This window comes from Nicotiana tabacum, chromosome 6 (assembly GCF_000715075.1).
Source record: "Nicotiana tabacum cultivar K326 chromosome 6, ASM71507v2, whole genome shotgun sequence".
Taxonomy (NCBI): Eukaryota; Viridiplantae; Streptophyta; class Magnoliopsida; order Solanales; family Solanaceae; genus Nicotiana; species Nicotiana tabacum.
Genome location: NC_134085.1, coordinates 5,933,620 through 5,951,863, shown reverse-complemented (window position 1 = coordinate 5,951,863; position 18,244 = coordinate 5,933,620). Strand labels below are relative to the sequence as shown.

General features: G+C 34.2%; 2 protein-coding genes across 2 annotated transcripts; one reads left to right on the top strand and one right to left on the bottom strand.

The window, feature by feature from the left end:
• The first annotated feature begins 8,236 nt into the window (after window positions 1-8,236).
• Window positions 8,237-14,380, top strand: LOC107815866 (protein SEEDLING LETHAL 1, chloroplastic). Its single transcript, XM_075254518.1, has 2 exons — window positions 8,237-9,498; window positions 13,948-14,380. The coding sequence occupies exon 1, from the start codon at window positions 8,352-8,354 to the stop codon at window positions 9,444-9,446; it is 1,095 nt and encodes a 364-aa protein (XP_075110619.1). The 5' UTR covers window positions 8,237-8,351; the 3' UTR covers window positions 9,447-9,498; window positions 13,948-14,380.
• LOC142181669 (uncharacterized) lies at window positions 11,654-13,193 on the bottom strand. Its single transcript, XM_075255070.1, has 3 exons — window positions 12,992-13,193; window positions 12,371-12,654; window positions 11,654-12,004 (listed from the first exon to the last, which is right to left on the bottom strand). Exons 1-3 carry the CDS (start codon window positions 13,191-13,193, stop codon window positions 11,654-11,656), a joined length of 837 nt encoding a protein of 278 aa, XP_075111171.1.
• Window positions 14,381-18,244: the final 3,864 nt, after the last annotated feature.

Here is an 18,244-nt window from a genome sequence, read left to right as displayed (position 1 = left end):
TTGCATTCTTGGCTTAAAATGACTAATTGATTTATCTGGATTGTTGATTGACAGGATTCATATTGCTCATAAGAATCTGTCGAATTCTTACTCGCCTATTCAAGCTAACTTAATGCCTATATGTCTATGGAATTAAGATTAACCAAAATGCATTTATAGTTCCTGTATTTCAACCAAGCAAGATAATTAGGTATATGTCTATCCTAATTGCGAATCTGTTCCCCGATGCCCGGGTTCAAGAACTTGCTCTATTTAATTCTATATGCAATCTAGAATTCCCACTTTCGAGCTCAACTCTAGATTCGTAGATAGTATTTCACTATTAGCTACTCAGCAAAATAATTAAAAACATAATTAAATAAACAACACAATATGATAAAATCAACTTCGTCAAATTAAACTTCAAACATCAACATTCATGTTTTACCCATGACCCTAGAACAATAGGGTTCTTAGCCACACAAGCTCGTAGTAACAATTTCAAGTAATTCCAAGAACCCATAAAAATCAATAAAAGAAGGAAAAAGTAAGAACTCAAGACGAATTCCGTGGTTCCCAAGCTTTGTCGTGGCTTTTTTTCCTTTCCCAATATGTTAGATGACTTAAAAGAGGTGATTTTGGCTTACATATTACGTACAAAAGTCGTGGGCCAAAGTTCTCCTAATCCTAATCCGAATCTGCTTCAAGGATTGATGCTGGGGTGCATCCACCTCATCCTCTGTTTCTCAGCTTCGCATGCTAGGGTGGATGCATCCACCCTTTGTTCCTCCATCTCATCTTTGCCCAAGTGTGGATGCTATGGGCCGACTTCACTACTAAGGGGTGCACCAAGTAACCTTCTTCCCATGGTTGGATGCGACACATCCAACTTCTTCTCCTCTAGTTGGAGCATCTTTTCTTCATATTTTTGCACTTCAAACACCCTAAATCATCTCACACAACTCCATTAATCATAAAACCAATAATTAAATCATGTTGCGCATTTTTAACACCAAGTAGCAACAAAAAGCGGTTACAATATGAGTAAAATAACATCAAAACATATAGAAATATCCTCAACATCACATACCAACTAGCTAATTTTTTCTCATCTGAATCAGAGATTCAATATCAGTATTATATCCTTCTAATACAGTGAAAAATCTACATACAGAATACTAACTCATAGTATTTCTCAAATGAGTATTTCTCAAATAAGGCACAAAATCACCTCAAATAAAATGAAACTTGACTTCTATACAAGTTCTTTTTGAAACATCTTTCAACACATGTAAGAATTTATTTTCTTTTTTTATTTTCCATAATCAAGTACGAGAGTAAAATTTTCTAAAAATGAAAGGAACTTTAACTTCTATAAAAATATCTGAAATCAGTAGGAAATGGGTCATAATTCAATGATTTCTTCACCCAAATGACTAAGAGACCCGAAACAACATAACTTTTTAGAGCCAGAAATACAATATTATAACATTACTAAATAAGTTTTCTCACCTTTTTTCTTCTTAGAATCATGCTATATAACTCTCGACACCACGATCCCCCTACTTTTTTGAAATTTTTTAGATTAAGGAGTTAACCTTATCACAACTCATAAAGAATTCTATTTTATAAATAACAAGCTAATAATATAGCTTCACCCAATGATTATCACATAGACTATGCAACTCATTAAGTAATTTAAACGTTATATTCTTCTTTCTATATATACAATTAGATTTTGGAAGAACATAAAAATCTTATCTCATGATTATTTCTAATCACGTCTTGTTAATATATGCCATGATATTATCGGTATTTCATCAAGGAACCAAAAGAAATAACATATGACTTTATAATTATGACTCATACTGTATTTCACACATATTAACTTGCAAAAAAACTTTGTTGAGTTTACCTTTCATGGTTCTTATTACATTGTTAATCATTGCTGAATTGAATCATCCAATTTATTTTAATCTAACAAATTCTATTTAACAAAGAATGTTGTCATAGTAAATTATTCACTTTTTCATGCACATAGGATCAACAAAGAACCTATATCAGGTATATTTTTATTTCTATTACTCCGAATTTAAAACTCAAATTTATTAAAATTGAAGAATCAGTTTAAACCCACTATCTTAGATCTTTCAAGAACAAGAATCAATCTAACAAAAAATAAAAATATTCCATCATGGGCAAGAGCCTACTATCAAATTCACATAATTTATGTTAAAAGTTGAACATATTAATCCAAGAACAAATTATAATGGGGTATGGATGCTATTAGAAAGCATGAAAAAATATTTCTCGAGAGCTTTTAGCATAAAGTGGATTCTTAAACAAATATACTTCTGTTCCTTTGATTGAATTATACAACTACACAAATCAACATTTACGTAGGCTTAGGCGCATTCAAATACTAGGAAAAGCATACCTTAATTTTGTGATGCATTTTGTCTTTCATAATGCGATAGTGTACAAAATTAAAATAGCAACTTGCCAAGAGTGCATGTCAAAGAAGAACCAGCAACAACAGCATACGATACCAATATAATAATAATATCTATCCACCTGTCATGTATTACTCTTGAGATTCCAGAATCGATAGAGAATGCTTAAGTTTCTTCCGCGTTAGCCAATTTGAGTTTTGTTAGAAACCATAAGAATCTATATTTTATTAAAAGGAGAGTAGTGAAGCATGTGATTAAGCCAAGTGGCAAGCTAAAATGAAGCCACTTGGCAATTTTAAGACAACATTAATTATTAAAAATTATAAATAGAAATATAATTAATGGAAGTAGTTTAATGAATCTTATACATAATCTAAATAGATCTTAGACAAATCTAATCTATATATCTATATTTATATGTATATTTGTATCTATATGTATATCTATATATTGATCCACTCATAGATTTTCTTCTATATTAGCTAGAAATATGGAAGTGAAAAATTAATTAAACATTAAAAAACTATAATAGAAAAAAATAAAAAATACAGAAATACGTAAATTGAGATAATCTATGACTATTTATATTTTGGAGTATGTTAAAATATAAAATAAAATTAAAATTTATTTATGATATTAAAAATTTATTGAGTATAAAAATTAAATAAATTGAAGCAGCAAAATAAGATCTTACTCAATCTATCTATATTATATTAAAAGGAGAGTAATGAAGCATGAGGTTAAGCCAAGTGGCGTATTGAGAAAAGCCACTTGGCACTTTTATGAAATCTATTTGTTGGATTCTATTTGTATAAAATTGAAAAAAAATATCATTTGATATTCTTTTGTATCTAATTATTAATTGGATAAAAAATCTGTTGGGAAAGAAAGATGAAATTGAGCTATCCGTGAACATATATTATTATATCTATATTATATTATATATAAGTTTATGGTTTCCGTCAAAAAATTATTATTTGATGTTCTTTTGTATGTAATTAATAATTAAATATTTTTTGGTGGGAATGAAATAGAAAATAGAGTTATCCGTGAACATATATAACCATATTTGGAGTAATATTACATATGACAAATATTCTGTTGAAATATAAAATTAATGCTTTGAGTTAATATGGGTAAGAGAAAAAGGTATGAAATATTCTGCTGATATAAAAATGGAAAGAAAAAATTCTTTCTAAAAACGTGTTATGGACCAAAGTCCAAAAATAAGTAAAAGAAAAAGATCATTATGATATGACAATATATGATTACTCACACTTGCCATACAAAATTACAGGATCATCGACTTGTAATACTATTAAGGATTTCTTTTATGGTAGGCATCCTTTTTCGAGAAAGAATCAATTAAATTTTATTTTGTATCTTACACATTAATTTTAAGTTGAAATAATAACTCTATATTTAGTACAAGCTTTGCATCTGACCTTATTTGCGAACCATATACATTAATATAAGTATCATATACATTACTATAAGTATCTTTAATTAAATTTTGTGTATAATTCAGTTATGGTACGTATTCTTTTTTAAGAAAGAATTAATTAAATAAATATTTTGTCTTACATCTATATTATACTAAAGAAAATAGATTGAATTATTTAAGAAAGAATTAATTAAACTAAAATGTTCTCTTTTTTATGACCAAAGTAGAATCTTTTGGTCGTACAAAAAAAAAAGACGTAAGCAGACCAATATACTGTAATTATAGGTATCTTTAATTAAATTTTGTGTATAATTCAGTTATGGTAGGTATCCTTTTTTTGAGAAAGAATCAATTACAATTTCGTTTTGTATCTTACACATTAATTTTAAGTTGAATTAATAATGCTATATTTAGTACAAGCTTTGTATCTGATCTTATTTACGAATAATATACATTATAATATATATCTTTAATTAAATTTTGTGTATAATTCAGTTATTCTAGGTATTCTTTTTTAAGAAAGAAATAATTAAATAAACGTTTTGTATCTTACATCTATATTATATTAAAGGAAATAATATTGAAAAATGAACAATAGGACAAAGGAAAAAGATAAGAAAAATTAAGGCTTGGTGATTAACAAATTTTAATTAACCACAAAAATACGTTGAAATTAAAATAAGCCAAAAGCTAAAAAATGAAGATCCGTATCATTTTTTGCGCACTCACTCATACAAACTGATTTACACATATTAGGATTTCATATACTTAAAAATTGATTTACTAGATTGTCTTTCCTTAGAAATCTTTATTTAAACAACTTTTGCTTAGGTTTGGCTTCTCTACATTACTTAGGGTTTAGCTTCCACACAAACTTCTACAAAGTATAGCTCCAAACTATAACTATATCAGCGAAATATTAATGTCCAAAATGAGTTGGGATTTGAAGGATCGTGTTGTTAGATTATGGCACATTCCAGACCGCGAGAAACCAAAAAATTCTAATTTAATTTAATTAATTATTCAAGATGAAAAGGTGCATACTCTTTTACATGTTATTTTTTTCGAGTTGTGATGTATTTTCTTCAACTTATGCGCCTTACTAACTTAAATTTCTTTTCAAATTTTTTATTTTAGGGAGATCGAATTCATGCAACTATTGGGATTTTCGTACTTTCAATATAAGCATTAGGAAATGTAAGGTGTCTTACGCATAATTGGGTTTTCAATTTTCCAAAATGTTAGTGATAGGGGTTCACCAGAATTCTTGAGTTTTTACCCATGTTTTTTGTAGTGATAAACTTCAATATAGAGGACAACTTCTGAAAAATGTACTGCAATATGTCATGAGCATTTGCTACAAAAATGTTCCCTTAGGCACGTGCTACATATCAAGCAAATTGTATAGCATCATTATTTTTTGTGGAACGTTCATATCAAACAAATTGTATAGTATCATTATTTTTATGGAACATTTGTTAGGAGATGGAATGAAAGTTTTACTGGAGTCTTAAAATATTTTTAATGTTTGGTTGTAAAGATGGTATTAACACTAACATATTAAACTTTATGGTGTAGGTCGTTCTTTTTAATTACCCGCGCGATAGTACTAATACTAGTTGATAATAATAATTTGAACAAAAGAATTCAAAAGTCATTAATAGCTAATCAAAGATGGTTTTGTATGAATTTAATAAAAAGTCAGCTATAATATTATAATAATAGCTATTAATCATATGTTATATTTTTATTTTTAAGATATAAAAATTATCTTCTAACATTCCACACACCTTCCCTAAAACCCTTTAAACTATTATATTTTTGTTAGTTTTCTACTTAAACTATTCGCTGTCCCCAAAATTTCTCTGAACTACATTGCCCTTCATATTATGTAAATACTCGTTTGAGAGCGCGTGGCAGCTAAAAAAACCATCAAAATAGCTCACCTGACAGAAAATAATGGCTAATTAATCTAACCCTCTTTCAAATTTATTTTTTAAATAGATATTCTCCTTATTTTAGTTATATCCACCTTTCTTCCTCATTTTTTCACTATTCATTCTAATATTTCACCTTTCTTCTTTATTTTTCACTTTCTTCGTCATTTTTTAACCTTTTTTCTTCGGTTCTCCATATGGTTCCTTTGAAAAAAATTCCCCCTCTCTTGTTTTCTCTGAAATGATTTATTCTCTTTCTTGTTTTAGTCTATTGTTAAAAACTCATTAAACTCAACACCTTGTAGAGAATAAGGTTGAATCTCTTGAAACTTCTTTATGTAGTATGAAATTAGAGAATGTAATTGCCGGCCAACTAATTTTTTATTTGCGAAATTTTATTTTGTGTAGTGGTACATTGGGTTTTAATATATAGGGTAATATAGTTCATGGGGATTATGGGGGTACCAGATAGTTTAAGTAAGTAACTGACAAAAAAAATGATAGTTTAGGCGGGTTTTAGGCTGAGTTAAAAAGCCACATGTAGTGGTACATGGCACTTTTTTTTAGATAATTGAGAACGTGTACTAGACGCACCTCTAAAAATGCAATAAGAGATTTTTTAATATGAAGGACAATATAGTTCAGGGAGTTTTGGGGACCGAATAGTTTAAGTAGTAAACTAACAAAAACAAGATAATTTAGGATATTTTAGGGTATTAACTCTTTTTTTTACTGATAAATTATTGTGTTCAATAGGTACATATTGAGAAATGTTAGGGTTATTTGGGAAACAAGTTATTCCAGGATTAATTATCTCGGGAGTTATTTCAGGATTAATTATTTTATTTTTTTATAAGGATAAAAAAACACTATAATTCAAGTAAAAAAAACACCATAATCCCATCAAAATATAAAATAAACTCATCTCAAATTTAATTCCGAGATTAATTATAGTATTATACTTTAGCCCTCATGCCAAACGAGTCCTGAAGGTATGTACACGCTTCTGTTGAGGTAACTAGGTGAAAATAGTTGTTAGGGAACCATCGTCAAAATAAAGGCAAAATACATATTTTACCCATCGACCTTGTACCTAAATCCCTCTTACACACCTGTTAAATGCGGGAATAGTATTATACACCAAAACTTTTAAAAGTGTGTCAATTACACACCACTTCGGTGTTTGACCACATCGGCTTAAAAATTTCTGTTACACGCGCCAATCAGCATCTGACACGTGTCATAAATCGAGAAAAAAAAGAAAAACTGAAAAAGCCCCCCTCCCCCTCCTCATCTTCCCAAAAAAAAAAAAATAGAAAAGAAACCCCCTCTCTCATCTTCCCAACCCCATCATCTTCTTCACCACCACCATACTACCACCGACTCTTCCACCACAAGCACCTTCTTCCCAAACTACCGATTCAATTCTTTGCTGATTTTTAACAAGCTTTAACAATATTCATCACAAATTCTTATACAAATTTCAAATTCAAGTTCAAACTCAAAGCTTTAAATTTGTTAATGGTGTTTTTTGAATTTTATCAAAATTAATCACCAAATTTTCAGCATATTTTTAGTAAATTTTTATTCAACAATAATCACAAATTCAAATTAATTTTCTAGGTTATGGAATATCAAAATCAAAATTTTAAGCTTTTTCAAAAGGTCAATAATTGTGATTTTTACAAGACCCAATAGCTCCTCTTTTCTTCTTCTTTTTCTTTTTATTCTTAGTCATGAGGGTTGGAGAGGCAAAATATGAGCGGGTAGACAAAACTAGAATGAAGGTTGGGGAAAAAGACGAACAGGAGGGGGGGGGGGAGCGCTAGGGTTTGGGGTTGAGGAAGAAGACATTGGTTTATATTTTTTTCTTTAATTTAAAAAGGAAATAGTTAAAAAACAGAAAAAACAAAATAAAAAAATTTAATTTCAGATGATTTTTTTAGTTTTCACGTGCTTCTTTTATGTGTATGACACATGACAAAAGAGATGTGTAATTGATATACTTTTAAAAGTTTTAGTATATAATACTATTTCTGTATTTAACAATTGTATAAGAGGAATTTGAGTGCAGGGTAAAGTATGTATTTTGCCTCAAAATAATTAGTTGCAACTCTGTCTCAAAATACATCACCGAATTGTGTTCATCCCCAAATTTAAGAGCATCTGACAGTACCAATGAGTATAAACTAAAAATATTACTCCCTCCGTTTTAATTTATGTAAACTTATTTGATTGAGCACGAAGTTTAAGAAAAGATAGAATACTTTTGAACTTGTGGGTAAAATAAGGCACATATATTTTATGTGACTATAAATCATTACATAAAGCTAAATTGTTTCCAAATAAAAAAAATAATCATTCTTTCTGTCACAAACCAAAAAGAAAATAAGTTCAAAAATAGAGGAAGTACTAACATAATTATAGTCCAGCCGCCGTAAAACTAAAGTGATTGACTCAAAGCTGAAGCAAATCAGCGAAGGTGGAGTACGACCCGAGGGTAGTGGTAACGCCTGCAAACGAAGAGAGCTTGCCCCGATGTTTGGAATCAGTAGCTATTGCGCAAAGGAGCGTCTCTTTTCCATCAGATTTCAGCTCTTTTACTCCACAGCTGCAGCAACTACATTGGTGGACTTTCTGGTAAATTCACTTGGCTTCTCCAACAAAGAAGCCATTTCTACAAGCTCCAAGGTAACTCGTTCGACACTCCGAAATTATGAGCCACAATTGTTACTTGATCTCTTTCACAAAGTGGGTATGAATAAAACCCAGATCAAAACCCTCGTTTCTTCTTCCCCTGAATTGTTGTTTTCTCATATTGATAAAAACCTTAAACCCAAAATTATGGTTTTACAAGAAATTGGCTTATCTGGGTCTGACCTTGTTACATTTATCAATAAAAGCGATTTCTTGATGAGAGGTTTACATACTACTATTAAACCAAGTCTTGATTATCTTCGGGAGTATTTGGGCAGTTATGATGCTGTAGCTAGGGTTATTAAGAAAGAGCCTAGGCTGCTTTCCAGTAATCTCCCTAAAGTAATACCACCCAATATACTATTGTTGCAAAATCTTGGGTTTTCGCTAGGGGATATTGAGACGGTTTTTCATCGGCGTCCTAGGTATCTGCTTAATAACCCTGAGTGGCTTGAGAGAGTAGTAAATCAAGCAGAAAAGAGTTTTAACGTACCTCGGGAGTCACGGATGTTTCTTCATGCCATTGAAGCACTTGTGTCGCTTGATGAATCAAAATTAGAAAGGAAATTAGATATTTTCCGGAGTTTTGGATGGTCTGATTCTGATATCTGTGCAATGGTGCGAAAACTTCCTTACTGTTTGACTTCATCAGAGGCTAAGATAAGAAGTACATTGAAATTTTTCATGACCGAACTTGGGTATGAACCTAGTTATCTGGCTTCTCATGCACCACTTTTAAAGTACAGTATGGAGAAGAGGGTCAAGCCAAGGAATGAAATCTTGAAGTTTCTTAAAGAAAACCAGCTGATAAAAGGGAAACTAAGTCTTTACACTGCCGTGTCATCTCCTGAATCACGATTTCGTAAGAAATATGTTCTTCCTTTCAAGGAGAAGATGCCTGAGTTGTATGATTTATACATCAAAAATACAAGCTAAAGAGAGGTCTTCACAGTGTGACAGTGGCTGCAGAGCAGTGCTTGTTTAAGAGGTTTATTCACTTCTTGATAATTTTGTACTTTCATTTTGGTGCTCTTTTCAAGCATGTTGCTAGTTTACCTTTCATTGTTGATTATACATTTATCAAAAAATTACTGAGCTATGAAAACTAGAAATTGAGGCTAGTCTCATTTTCAAATCAACTGATGTTTCTTGTTTAATGGGAAGGAAAGAAGTGTAGAAACCAGACTTGATGTATATGACATTGATTATTTGAAGGCTTATCTCAATGAAGACCGTGTTTGTTGTCGTTGTAACTGTAGTTTCTTAATCCAATATCTCTTTGTGATAGGACAATATTGCTCCTCAACCTAATTTTGACCTAAGGGCTATCCGTTGTTGCCTTGTCTAGGTTAATGGGTCTAAAAATTTTCATTATATTCTGAAAAGCACCTTCTTTCAAGCTTGTTCAACAGTAGGCATGATGCTCTACATGTGGCATGTACCTATTGTTGACAATTTTGAAAGGAGTTGTAGGCCATTGCCTGTTGTCAAGAAGAAATGGAATTCTATCTAAGAATCAGATACAAGTTAATTTAGGATTAATTCTGTGAAAGTTGCTTCAGAAAACCAATTTTAGGTAAGCTTTATTTCATCTGTTTTTGCCATGTTCGTGTCTCATATATATGGAATTTGGCGTTGGTTGACTCTTAGTAATGTACTTGTCCTAGGAGATTGGGGGGGGGGGTTCATGGGGTGTACAAGTAAAAGAGAACCTAAAGTATCCTCTCAAGTACTTCATGGAATCAGCATATATGTTTTAAGTGTTCTAGCTTAGCTGACACATCATATATATGATATCCACTTTTTCCTAATTGGAGATTACTTGAGTGATCTTTGTACTCTCAACTCAGTCATGGCTCTGTAGCGCTCTAGGCCCACAGTGTCACAAGCCATGCGCAGTGTCTCTAATTTTTTTTATTTGTTGAAAAGATAACAAAGGTTATGTAATATGTACTGCTATTACAATAACAACAACAACATACCTACTGTGATCCCACAAGTGGGGTCTGGGAGGTACGCAGATCTTGCCCCTACATTGTGTGAGGTAGAGAGTTTGTTTCCGATAGACCCTCGCTATGTAATATGGACAGATATTACATAGCAAAAAAGATTAGTCCCATTCTTTTCTTGAGGGACTCTATGAGATTCTATCAATGATTCAGTTTCAGCTTCATTTACAATTTCATTTTTACATAAAAATTATTACATTCCTCTATCTCCAAACAGTCCACTATATACTTGCAAGAATGGTATTCCACCATTTCTGGACTAATACAACTTTGGCACCCAAGGGTGTGGCCTAGTGGTCAATGAAGTAGGTTAAAAACCATGTGGTCTCAGGTTCAAATTCTAGCGGAGGAAAAAATACTAGGTGATTTCTTCCCAGTTGTCTAAGCCATGTGGATAGAGTTACTTAGTACCTGTGCTGGTAGGAGGTAGCAGGTACCTCTGGAATTAGTCGAGGTGCTCGCAAGTTGGCCCTGACACCATGGTTGTAAAAAAAATGATATTCCACCATTTCTTTTATCTCCTTTGCTTTATTTTTTCCCCCAGCATTTGAGTAGTTCATTGGTGCTCCTAGGCATCACCCCTTTAATGCTTACCATATTCATAAACAACTGTTACCAATTATCCATAATAGGGCAATGAAGGAAGAGATGATTTAGTGTCTCTGGTTTTCCTCCAGATAAGTTACATCTGGGACAAAACTGGAAGCTTCTTTTCTACAATTCTCATGTGTTGAGCGTGATTCTTTGGCTAATAGTCTGGAGAAACATGCAATGTTCTTCGTTATCTCCACCTTTCATCTCTGTTTTCAGGTCAAGAGACTGCTTGTTGATCATCTGAGGTAGAGAGGCAAAGGATAGCAGGACGTCACTGTAAAGTGTCCTTTACAGTGAGCTTTACTTTATCTTCGTCCTTGTTAAAACCTTAAAAATGCTCTAGTGCTTTCAAAATTTTGCACCCGTGCCTATTTCCTAGTCATTCAACCATCTTCAAAAGTTGAAGTTCCAGCCATGTTCTTTGTAGGAGCTCAAAGTAGTTTATGGTTGTCGTATATAAGCTTGAATATGTCAGCGAACTGTTCTTTCAAGGGACCCATGCCTTATCAATTGTTATTCCAAAAGGAAACCCTCCTATCATTACCCATTCGGTATCAATATTTGATCTAAAAGAGGGCCATATATTTTCGATATTCCTCCATACTCCCACTCTATTGGAGAAGATGACTGTTTCGAACACCGGGGGCTTTCTTGGCCATATTTCATAGTGATAACTTCTCTTAATAGTTCTTGTTCTTCTGAATTGTATCTCCGTAGCCTTTTCATCAGAAGGTTACTATTATGCTGCCTCAGATTCCTGATCGCCAATCCTCCTCCTCGGCCAATAGATGTAGAGCTCCATTTGACGGAGTGAAAAGATCTATCCTTGTTGCTTTGCCAGAGAAAGTTTCTCCATAGGGCATCTAACCTTTTCTTCGCTTTAGCTGTTAACTGGAATAGTTATCATATAAGTTGGCATTAAGTCAGGTACAGTATTAATCAGGACCAACCTTACACCTCTTTTGCAACCAGTGAGAGGTATTGACTGTTATATTTTGCAAATCTTTTTTCGCCTCTTTCTATCCCCTCTTGCCAAGTTTTTTATGACATGTTCTTTTCACCTAAAGGGAGCCTCATCTAGTTGGTAAGCTACCGACTTGACATTCCAGTATGCTAGCATGTATTCAAACATTGTGCACTTGATTCATAGAGAACATAATACTCTTCCTCTAGTCTACTTTTAGGCCAGACAATTCTTCAAATAAAGTTAATATCAACCTTAAATGCCTTATTTGCTCCACACTAGCATAAAAAAACAAGTGTATCATCAACATATAAAAAGCATGGAATTTCCTTAATATTGAAACCAATGCTAGCCTCTTTAAAGCCCCTTATCCATCCACTATGATTGGCTATCCTTAGCATTCTGTTAAATCCTTCCATAACCAATACTAACAGAAAAGGAGATAGATGGTCATCTAGCCTAAGACCCATTTGTGAAGGAAAGAAGCCCACAGGAGAACCATTAATCAAAACTGAAAATCTGACCGTGCTGATAAAGAAGAATGCCGATTTAAGCCATTTCCTACTGAATCCCATATCTTTTAAAATATTGATTAGGAAATCCCAATTCACATGATCATGTCTTTACTAGATCGAACTTGCAAAATTATTTTAGGGATCTTGCCTTTTGTTCTGGTATCCATGGACTAGTTATCTAGTAAGGCAGCGTTCATGATCTGCCTCCTGTTGATGAATGCCATCTGGTCTTTGTCAATTAACTTGTGCATCCACCCTCTTAAATCTTCCGGTCAAGAGCTTAGAGATGATTTTGTATGCTCCTCTACAAAACTGATAGGCACAGAACCCTTCATTGCCAAGGCTCCATTCTTTTTTGAGATAAGAGCAATGTGTCATTTATTCTCTTTTCAAAATTACCTTGTCCGTAAGAGTACTCCACTGCTTTCATAATGTCTCCCTTGATGATTGGCCAGCATGTTTGATAGAAACTCAATAGTGTAACTGTCAGAGCCCGGGCTTTGTCACTTGCGCTGATTTGGATGGTCTCTGGTACTTCCACTCCTCCAAAAGGACCTTGTAACCATGTTGTCTTCCTCTTCACTGATTCTTGGACATTCATTTATGTTGAACCTTGCTCCATCAAGTTCTAATTGAACTCTAAGATCTCTCTTCTGATGGCCTTTGGATCTTCCTCTATTTCTCCGTTAATATCCAACTTGCCAATGGTATTTTATCTCTGCGAACAGTAGTCATTACTGGGACAAACTTAGTGTTCTTGTCACCTTATATCACCCGAAGAACCTTAGAAATATCTGCTGATATTTTGTAACATGTTCAACTCCCAAATACACTAGCTTTTAGGATCAATTCCTCCTTAGTATGTAGCCTTTGTTCATGTATTTTATCCAACACAGACTTTTACTTCATAAGTCTGATTTTCTCTCTAGACTGCCAATGTTGTTGGTATTCTCACTCGACCAATTTTGCTTTCAAAAATTTCAGTTTCTAATCAGGCTTACGTGCTACCATAAAGGAGTTCCACGAATCTTTTATCTTCTCTTTAAGACCTTCAACCTCTATAAATACCTCTTTTCCCCACATTGGAGTAGTTTAGGATTATAACTGGAGGCAATTCTTGGAAGTGCAGACAACTTGATGTACCTAAACTCTTCGTCCTATTTTGTTGTGGAAAGGAATCTGTCCAATCTTGAGGAAAGATGATGATAATTGCCCTTCACCCAAGGGTATGCTCTCCCTATGATGATAAATTCTATGCATTCTGAAAACTCATACATGGCCCTTGTCATTCTGTTGTTGTTAGATCTCTCTGATACCTATCTTGTTGCATTAAATTCTCCGCATACTACCCACAGGCCCACACATAGACTTCTGGTTGCTCATTGCCTACCGAAGTTCCTAATTCGGATTGGCAATGAGGCTTACTGGTGATCTCAAGATGGTGCAACATAGAAAATGGATAGTCAGAGAGCAGCTCGAGCGAAGCTCTGCAAACGCCTGCGGCATCTGATGACTAACTGCTTTGATATGTAATCTTGAAAGGATTTCAGCGAGAATATCTGATGGTATGTATGTTATGATACTTCTATCAGTCATTTTTGTACTTTAATTATCGAACAACTATTGGGATTGAGTTTTCCCTTCTAAGATATTAGTTCAGACGTTGATGCAAACTACCTATATGGCTATTTCGCCATGTTTTTGGGATCTATATAATTCTTGGCTGTCAACTAATTTCTGAAAATGACTTGAGAAAGTTTTGCCTTCTAGGCTGGCCGGCCAACGCCATTTTGTGTGAATTAAGTTATTTTCAATATTCTCCAGAGACAAAAATATTATACTACGTGAAAACTGATACCATCAGTTACTTGAGAGTTATGTTTATCCCTCAACTCGTAATAAGTACATCCGCAGCAGCGAAATACTCACAAAGGGAGAAGTTTAAAACTCATTTCTCTATACTTTGACAAAAAAAGTGCTCATGATATACTATATGATGTGTAAGAAGCACTGAAGAATATCTGTTTCTGTTTCCTATCATAAATTTAGTCCTTGCAATCCAAAAGTTCACTACTATTAATTTTTTTAATTCTGTAAGTTTACCTGATGGGTCCACTAAGTATTCCAATTTGTAGATACAATATTTCGTGTACGTTCCCAGTTTGGTATTTGGAGACACGAACAATTCAAAGTCCCAAGGATTTGTGATCGGCTGATACCGATTGATGAGACAAACCTATATATGTAAATAAAAAAGTCAAAGAAGAAATAGACACGTGGAAAAGAAATAAAGATAAGAATATTATGAAATAAAAGCAATTTAGAAAAATATAATAGAAGCGGAAATAGAAAGAAGGAAGAGCTTTTGTTCTTCAATTGTGTGCATTTACCCATTTGTTACAAAGCTTTTATATAAGCATGAAAAGTGAAGACTAACTATTGTAAAATAGTGAAAGAAATGAATATTACACATTAAATGTAACGGGACTCAACATGGGCATTCATATCTATTATTTTCAACACTCCGCCTTAGATGTTCATGTTAAAAATAAAATTTCAAGTGAAAGGAAAACAACACCTTATTTGTTATACGCATTGTTTGCCGCCTCAGTAAAAACCTTACCAGAAAAATCTAGTTGGATAAAACCTTGGTTAAGGAAAAAAGAGTGCAGAGCGTATTTACTCCACCTGATGAAAATATCACTTAATGTCTCGAAGACGACACATTCCAATCTTGTATACCAGCCTCTCAAATATTGAGTTTGGCAAATACCTTAGCGAACAGATCCGCCAAATTATCACTCGAATAAGCTTGTTGAACATATATTTCACCATTCTTTTGAAGATCATGAGTGAGATTATTTTTTGGTGAAATGTTTTTTTGTTCTATATCCTTTGATTTATCCTCCTTTCAGTTGAATTATGCATGCAATATTGTCTTTATACAATATTGTTGGAATATTTCCTTTCGAGGAAAGACCACTTGTTTCCTGAATATGTTGAGTTATCTATCTCAACCAAATGCATTCTCGACTTGCTTCATGAATGGCTATTATCTTTGCATGATTTGAAGAAGTAGCAATCATAGTCTGATTCATTAAGCGACATGATATGATTGTACCTCTGTCACGACCCCAGTTCTCCCTCCGTGAACCATCATGACGACACCTAGTTCTCTACGACTAGGTAAGCCTAAATTGCGGAAGATAACCAAAGTGCGGAATAAAAACAAATTAAAACAGAATGAAGAGTTATAAAATAATGTTTAAATGTGCCGCTCGGCATACACAATATTTAACTCTCAACCAATACATACTTCCAAGACCCGGAAACCCATGAATCACAAGCTAAGGATCACTACACAGTACTCTAACTCTAGAATATCTAACAAGGAAAAGAAATACAAAAGGGAAAATGTTTAAAAGCTAGGGTCTGCAGACACGACAAATATACCTCGAAGTCGCTGGAGCAGTCGCCTCGCCTCAAGGGTGATAGGACTGAGTCGCAGTACCTGGATCTGCACATGAAAAACATGTGCAGAAGGGGCATGAGTACACCACAACGGTACTCAGTAAGTGCCAAGTGTAACCTCGATCGGGTAGTGACGAGGAAGGTCAGGGCCCTACTGAGGTTAAATAAAATACAAAGTATAACAGTGTAGAACAAGACAGTATAATTAAGTGCAACAGTAAGAAATAACATAGAGTAGAAAGAGAAACAACAACTAGAACAGAGGCAAAATAATCACGGAAAGGAAATACAACTCAACACAGAGATAACAACCGGGTACCCTCCAAGATACCGTCCTGTAGTCCCAATTACAACTATCCAGTGGATCTCCCAGGATACCGTCCCGTAGTCCATCATATATATCCGAAGGATCTCCCGGGATCTCGTCCCATAGTCTAACTATTGGTGCTCGGGGATCTACCAGAATCCTGATCCGTAGTCCCAATTATAAATACCCAATACTTGGGGAATCTATCGGATGCAATCCCGTAGTTCAATATAACTGTGCAGGGGGATCTACCAGAATCCCACATCCGTAGTCCCAAATAAACAGACAAGAGGGATCTACCGGAATCCCACATCCGTAGTCCCAAATTAATACACAGCAGCAACAGGAAAATATTCAGAAATGACAAATTTCATATTAAGGCAACAAGTAATTCTAGCCTAGCATGCTGCACAGAATTCAGGTAAAGCAGTTTGAGCAAATAAAGCAATAAAATCACTTAGACATGCTTTCCTAAGCTAACAACAGTCTTAATAGTGCGAATAATAAAAACAGGAAAGGTAACATACTAGTAATTACTTAATGAAAACCGGATTTCCAACAATTAGCACAAGTACACACTCGTCACCTCACGTACAAGACATTCAATTACCAAATCTTAAGGAGAAGGTCCCCCACACAAGGTTAGGCAAGCCACTTACCTCGAATCGGCTCAATAATCAACCCGAAACCATGCTCTTGCCACGAGTACTCGACTCCAAATGACCAAAATCTATTCAATTCATTTGCATAATGTAAATAACACTTCAAGTAACTGATTCTACAAAGAAATTCTAAGCTAATACGCGAAATTAGGTAAAATGACCAAAACACCCCTCGGGCCCACGTCTCAGAATCGGGTAAAGTTTATATTTTCAGAATCCTCACACTCTCACGAGTTCACGCATACCAAAATTATCCATATCTAAGGTCAAATTCCCAATCAAAACTCAACTTTTAGGTCTAAGAACTTTCTTCCAACTTTTCCCCAATTTTCATCTCCAATCCGAAATTAAATGATGAAACTAACTATAGATTGATGGAATATAACTAGAAAGGGTTAAAGAATTGTTACCCACTGATCTCCTCTTCAATTTTTTTCCCAAAATCGCCCTCTCCCGAGCTCCAAATCGAATTTCCAACTTTTGAAACTAAACTCTCGAATTTCATATTTCTGCCTAGTTGTTACCGCATCTGCGGTCCTGGGACCGCTTCTGCGGAGCCAAGGTCACATATGCGACTTCTCACTTAAAGGCCAGATTCCACACCTGCGATTACCCATTCGAAGATGCGGTACCGCTTCTGCGGTAAGTCTCCCGCATCTGCGGAACCTGCTGATACTCCCAAATTTCGCTTCTGCGGCTCCGCACCTGCGGAACCCAAACCGCAGGTGCGGTTATGATAGATGTCAGCAGAAGCTGCAAACTTCAAACTCCAAAATCCTTCCGTCAACCATCCGAAATCATCCCGAGGCCCCCGGGACCTCAACCAAACCTGCCAAGCAATCCTAAAATATCATTCAAACTTGTTCCAACCTTTGGAACGCTCAAAACAATATCAAAACACCTATTTTTCATCGGATTCAAGCCTAGAATTCCAAAAACTCTAAAAATATGTTTTCGATCGAAAAGTCTATCAAACCTCGTCTGAATGACCTGAAATTTTTCACACACATTATATTAAACAGTACAGAGCTACTCCAAATTCCGGAATTCTATTCCGACCCGTGGATCAAAATCTCACTATCGAATCGGAAACTTCAAAAATTCAACTTTTGGCATTTCAAGCCTAAATTAGCTACGGACCTGCAAAACACAATCCGAACACTCCCCTAAGCCCAAAATCACCCAACGGAGCTAACGGAACCATCAGATTTC

Excerpts from the sequence above, each read along its gene's own strand:
- LOC107815866 (XM_075254518.1), top strand. The coding sequence starts at position 8,352 with ATGTTTGGAATCAGTAGCTATTGCGCAAAGGAGCGTCTCTTTTCCATC.
- LOC142181669 (XM_075255070.1), bottom strand. The coding sequence starts at position 13,193 with ATGAATGTCCAAGAATCAGTGAAGAGGAAGACAACATGGTTACAAGGT. Across the intron at positions 12,655-12,991 it reads GGAGTACTCTTACGGACAAG|ATATGGGATTCAGTAGGAAA; the intron begins GTAATTTTGAAA and ends ATATTTTAAAAG. Across the intron at positions 12,005-12,370 it reads TATATGTTGATGATACACTT|TTAACAGCTAAAGCGAAGAA; the intron begins GTTTTTTTATGC and ends TAACTATTCCAG.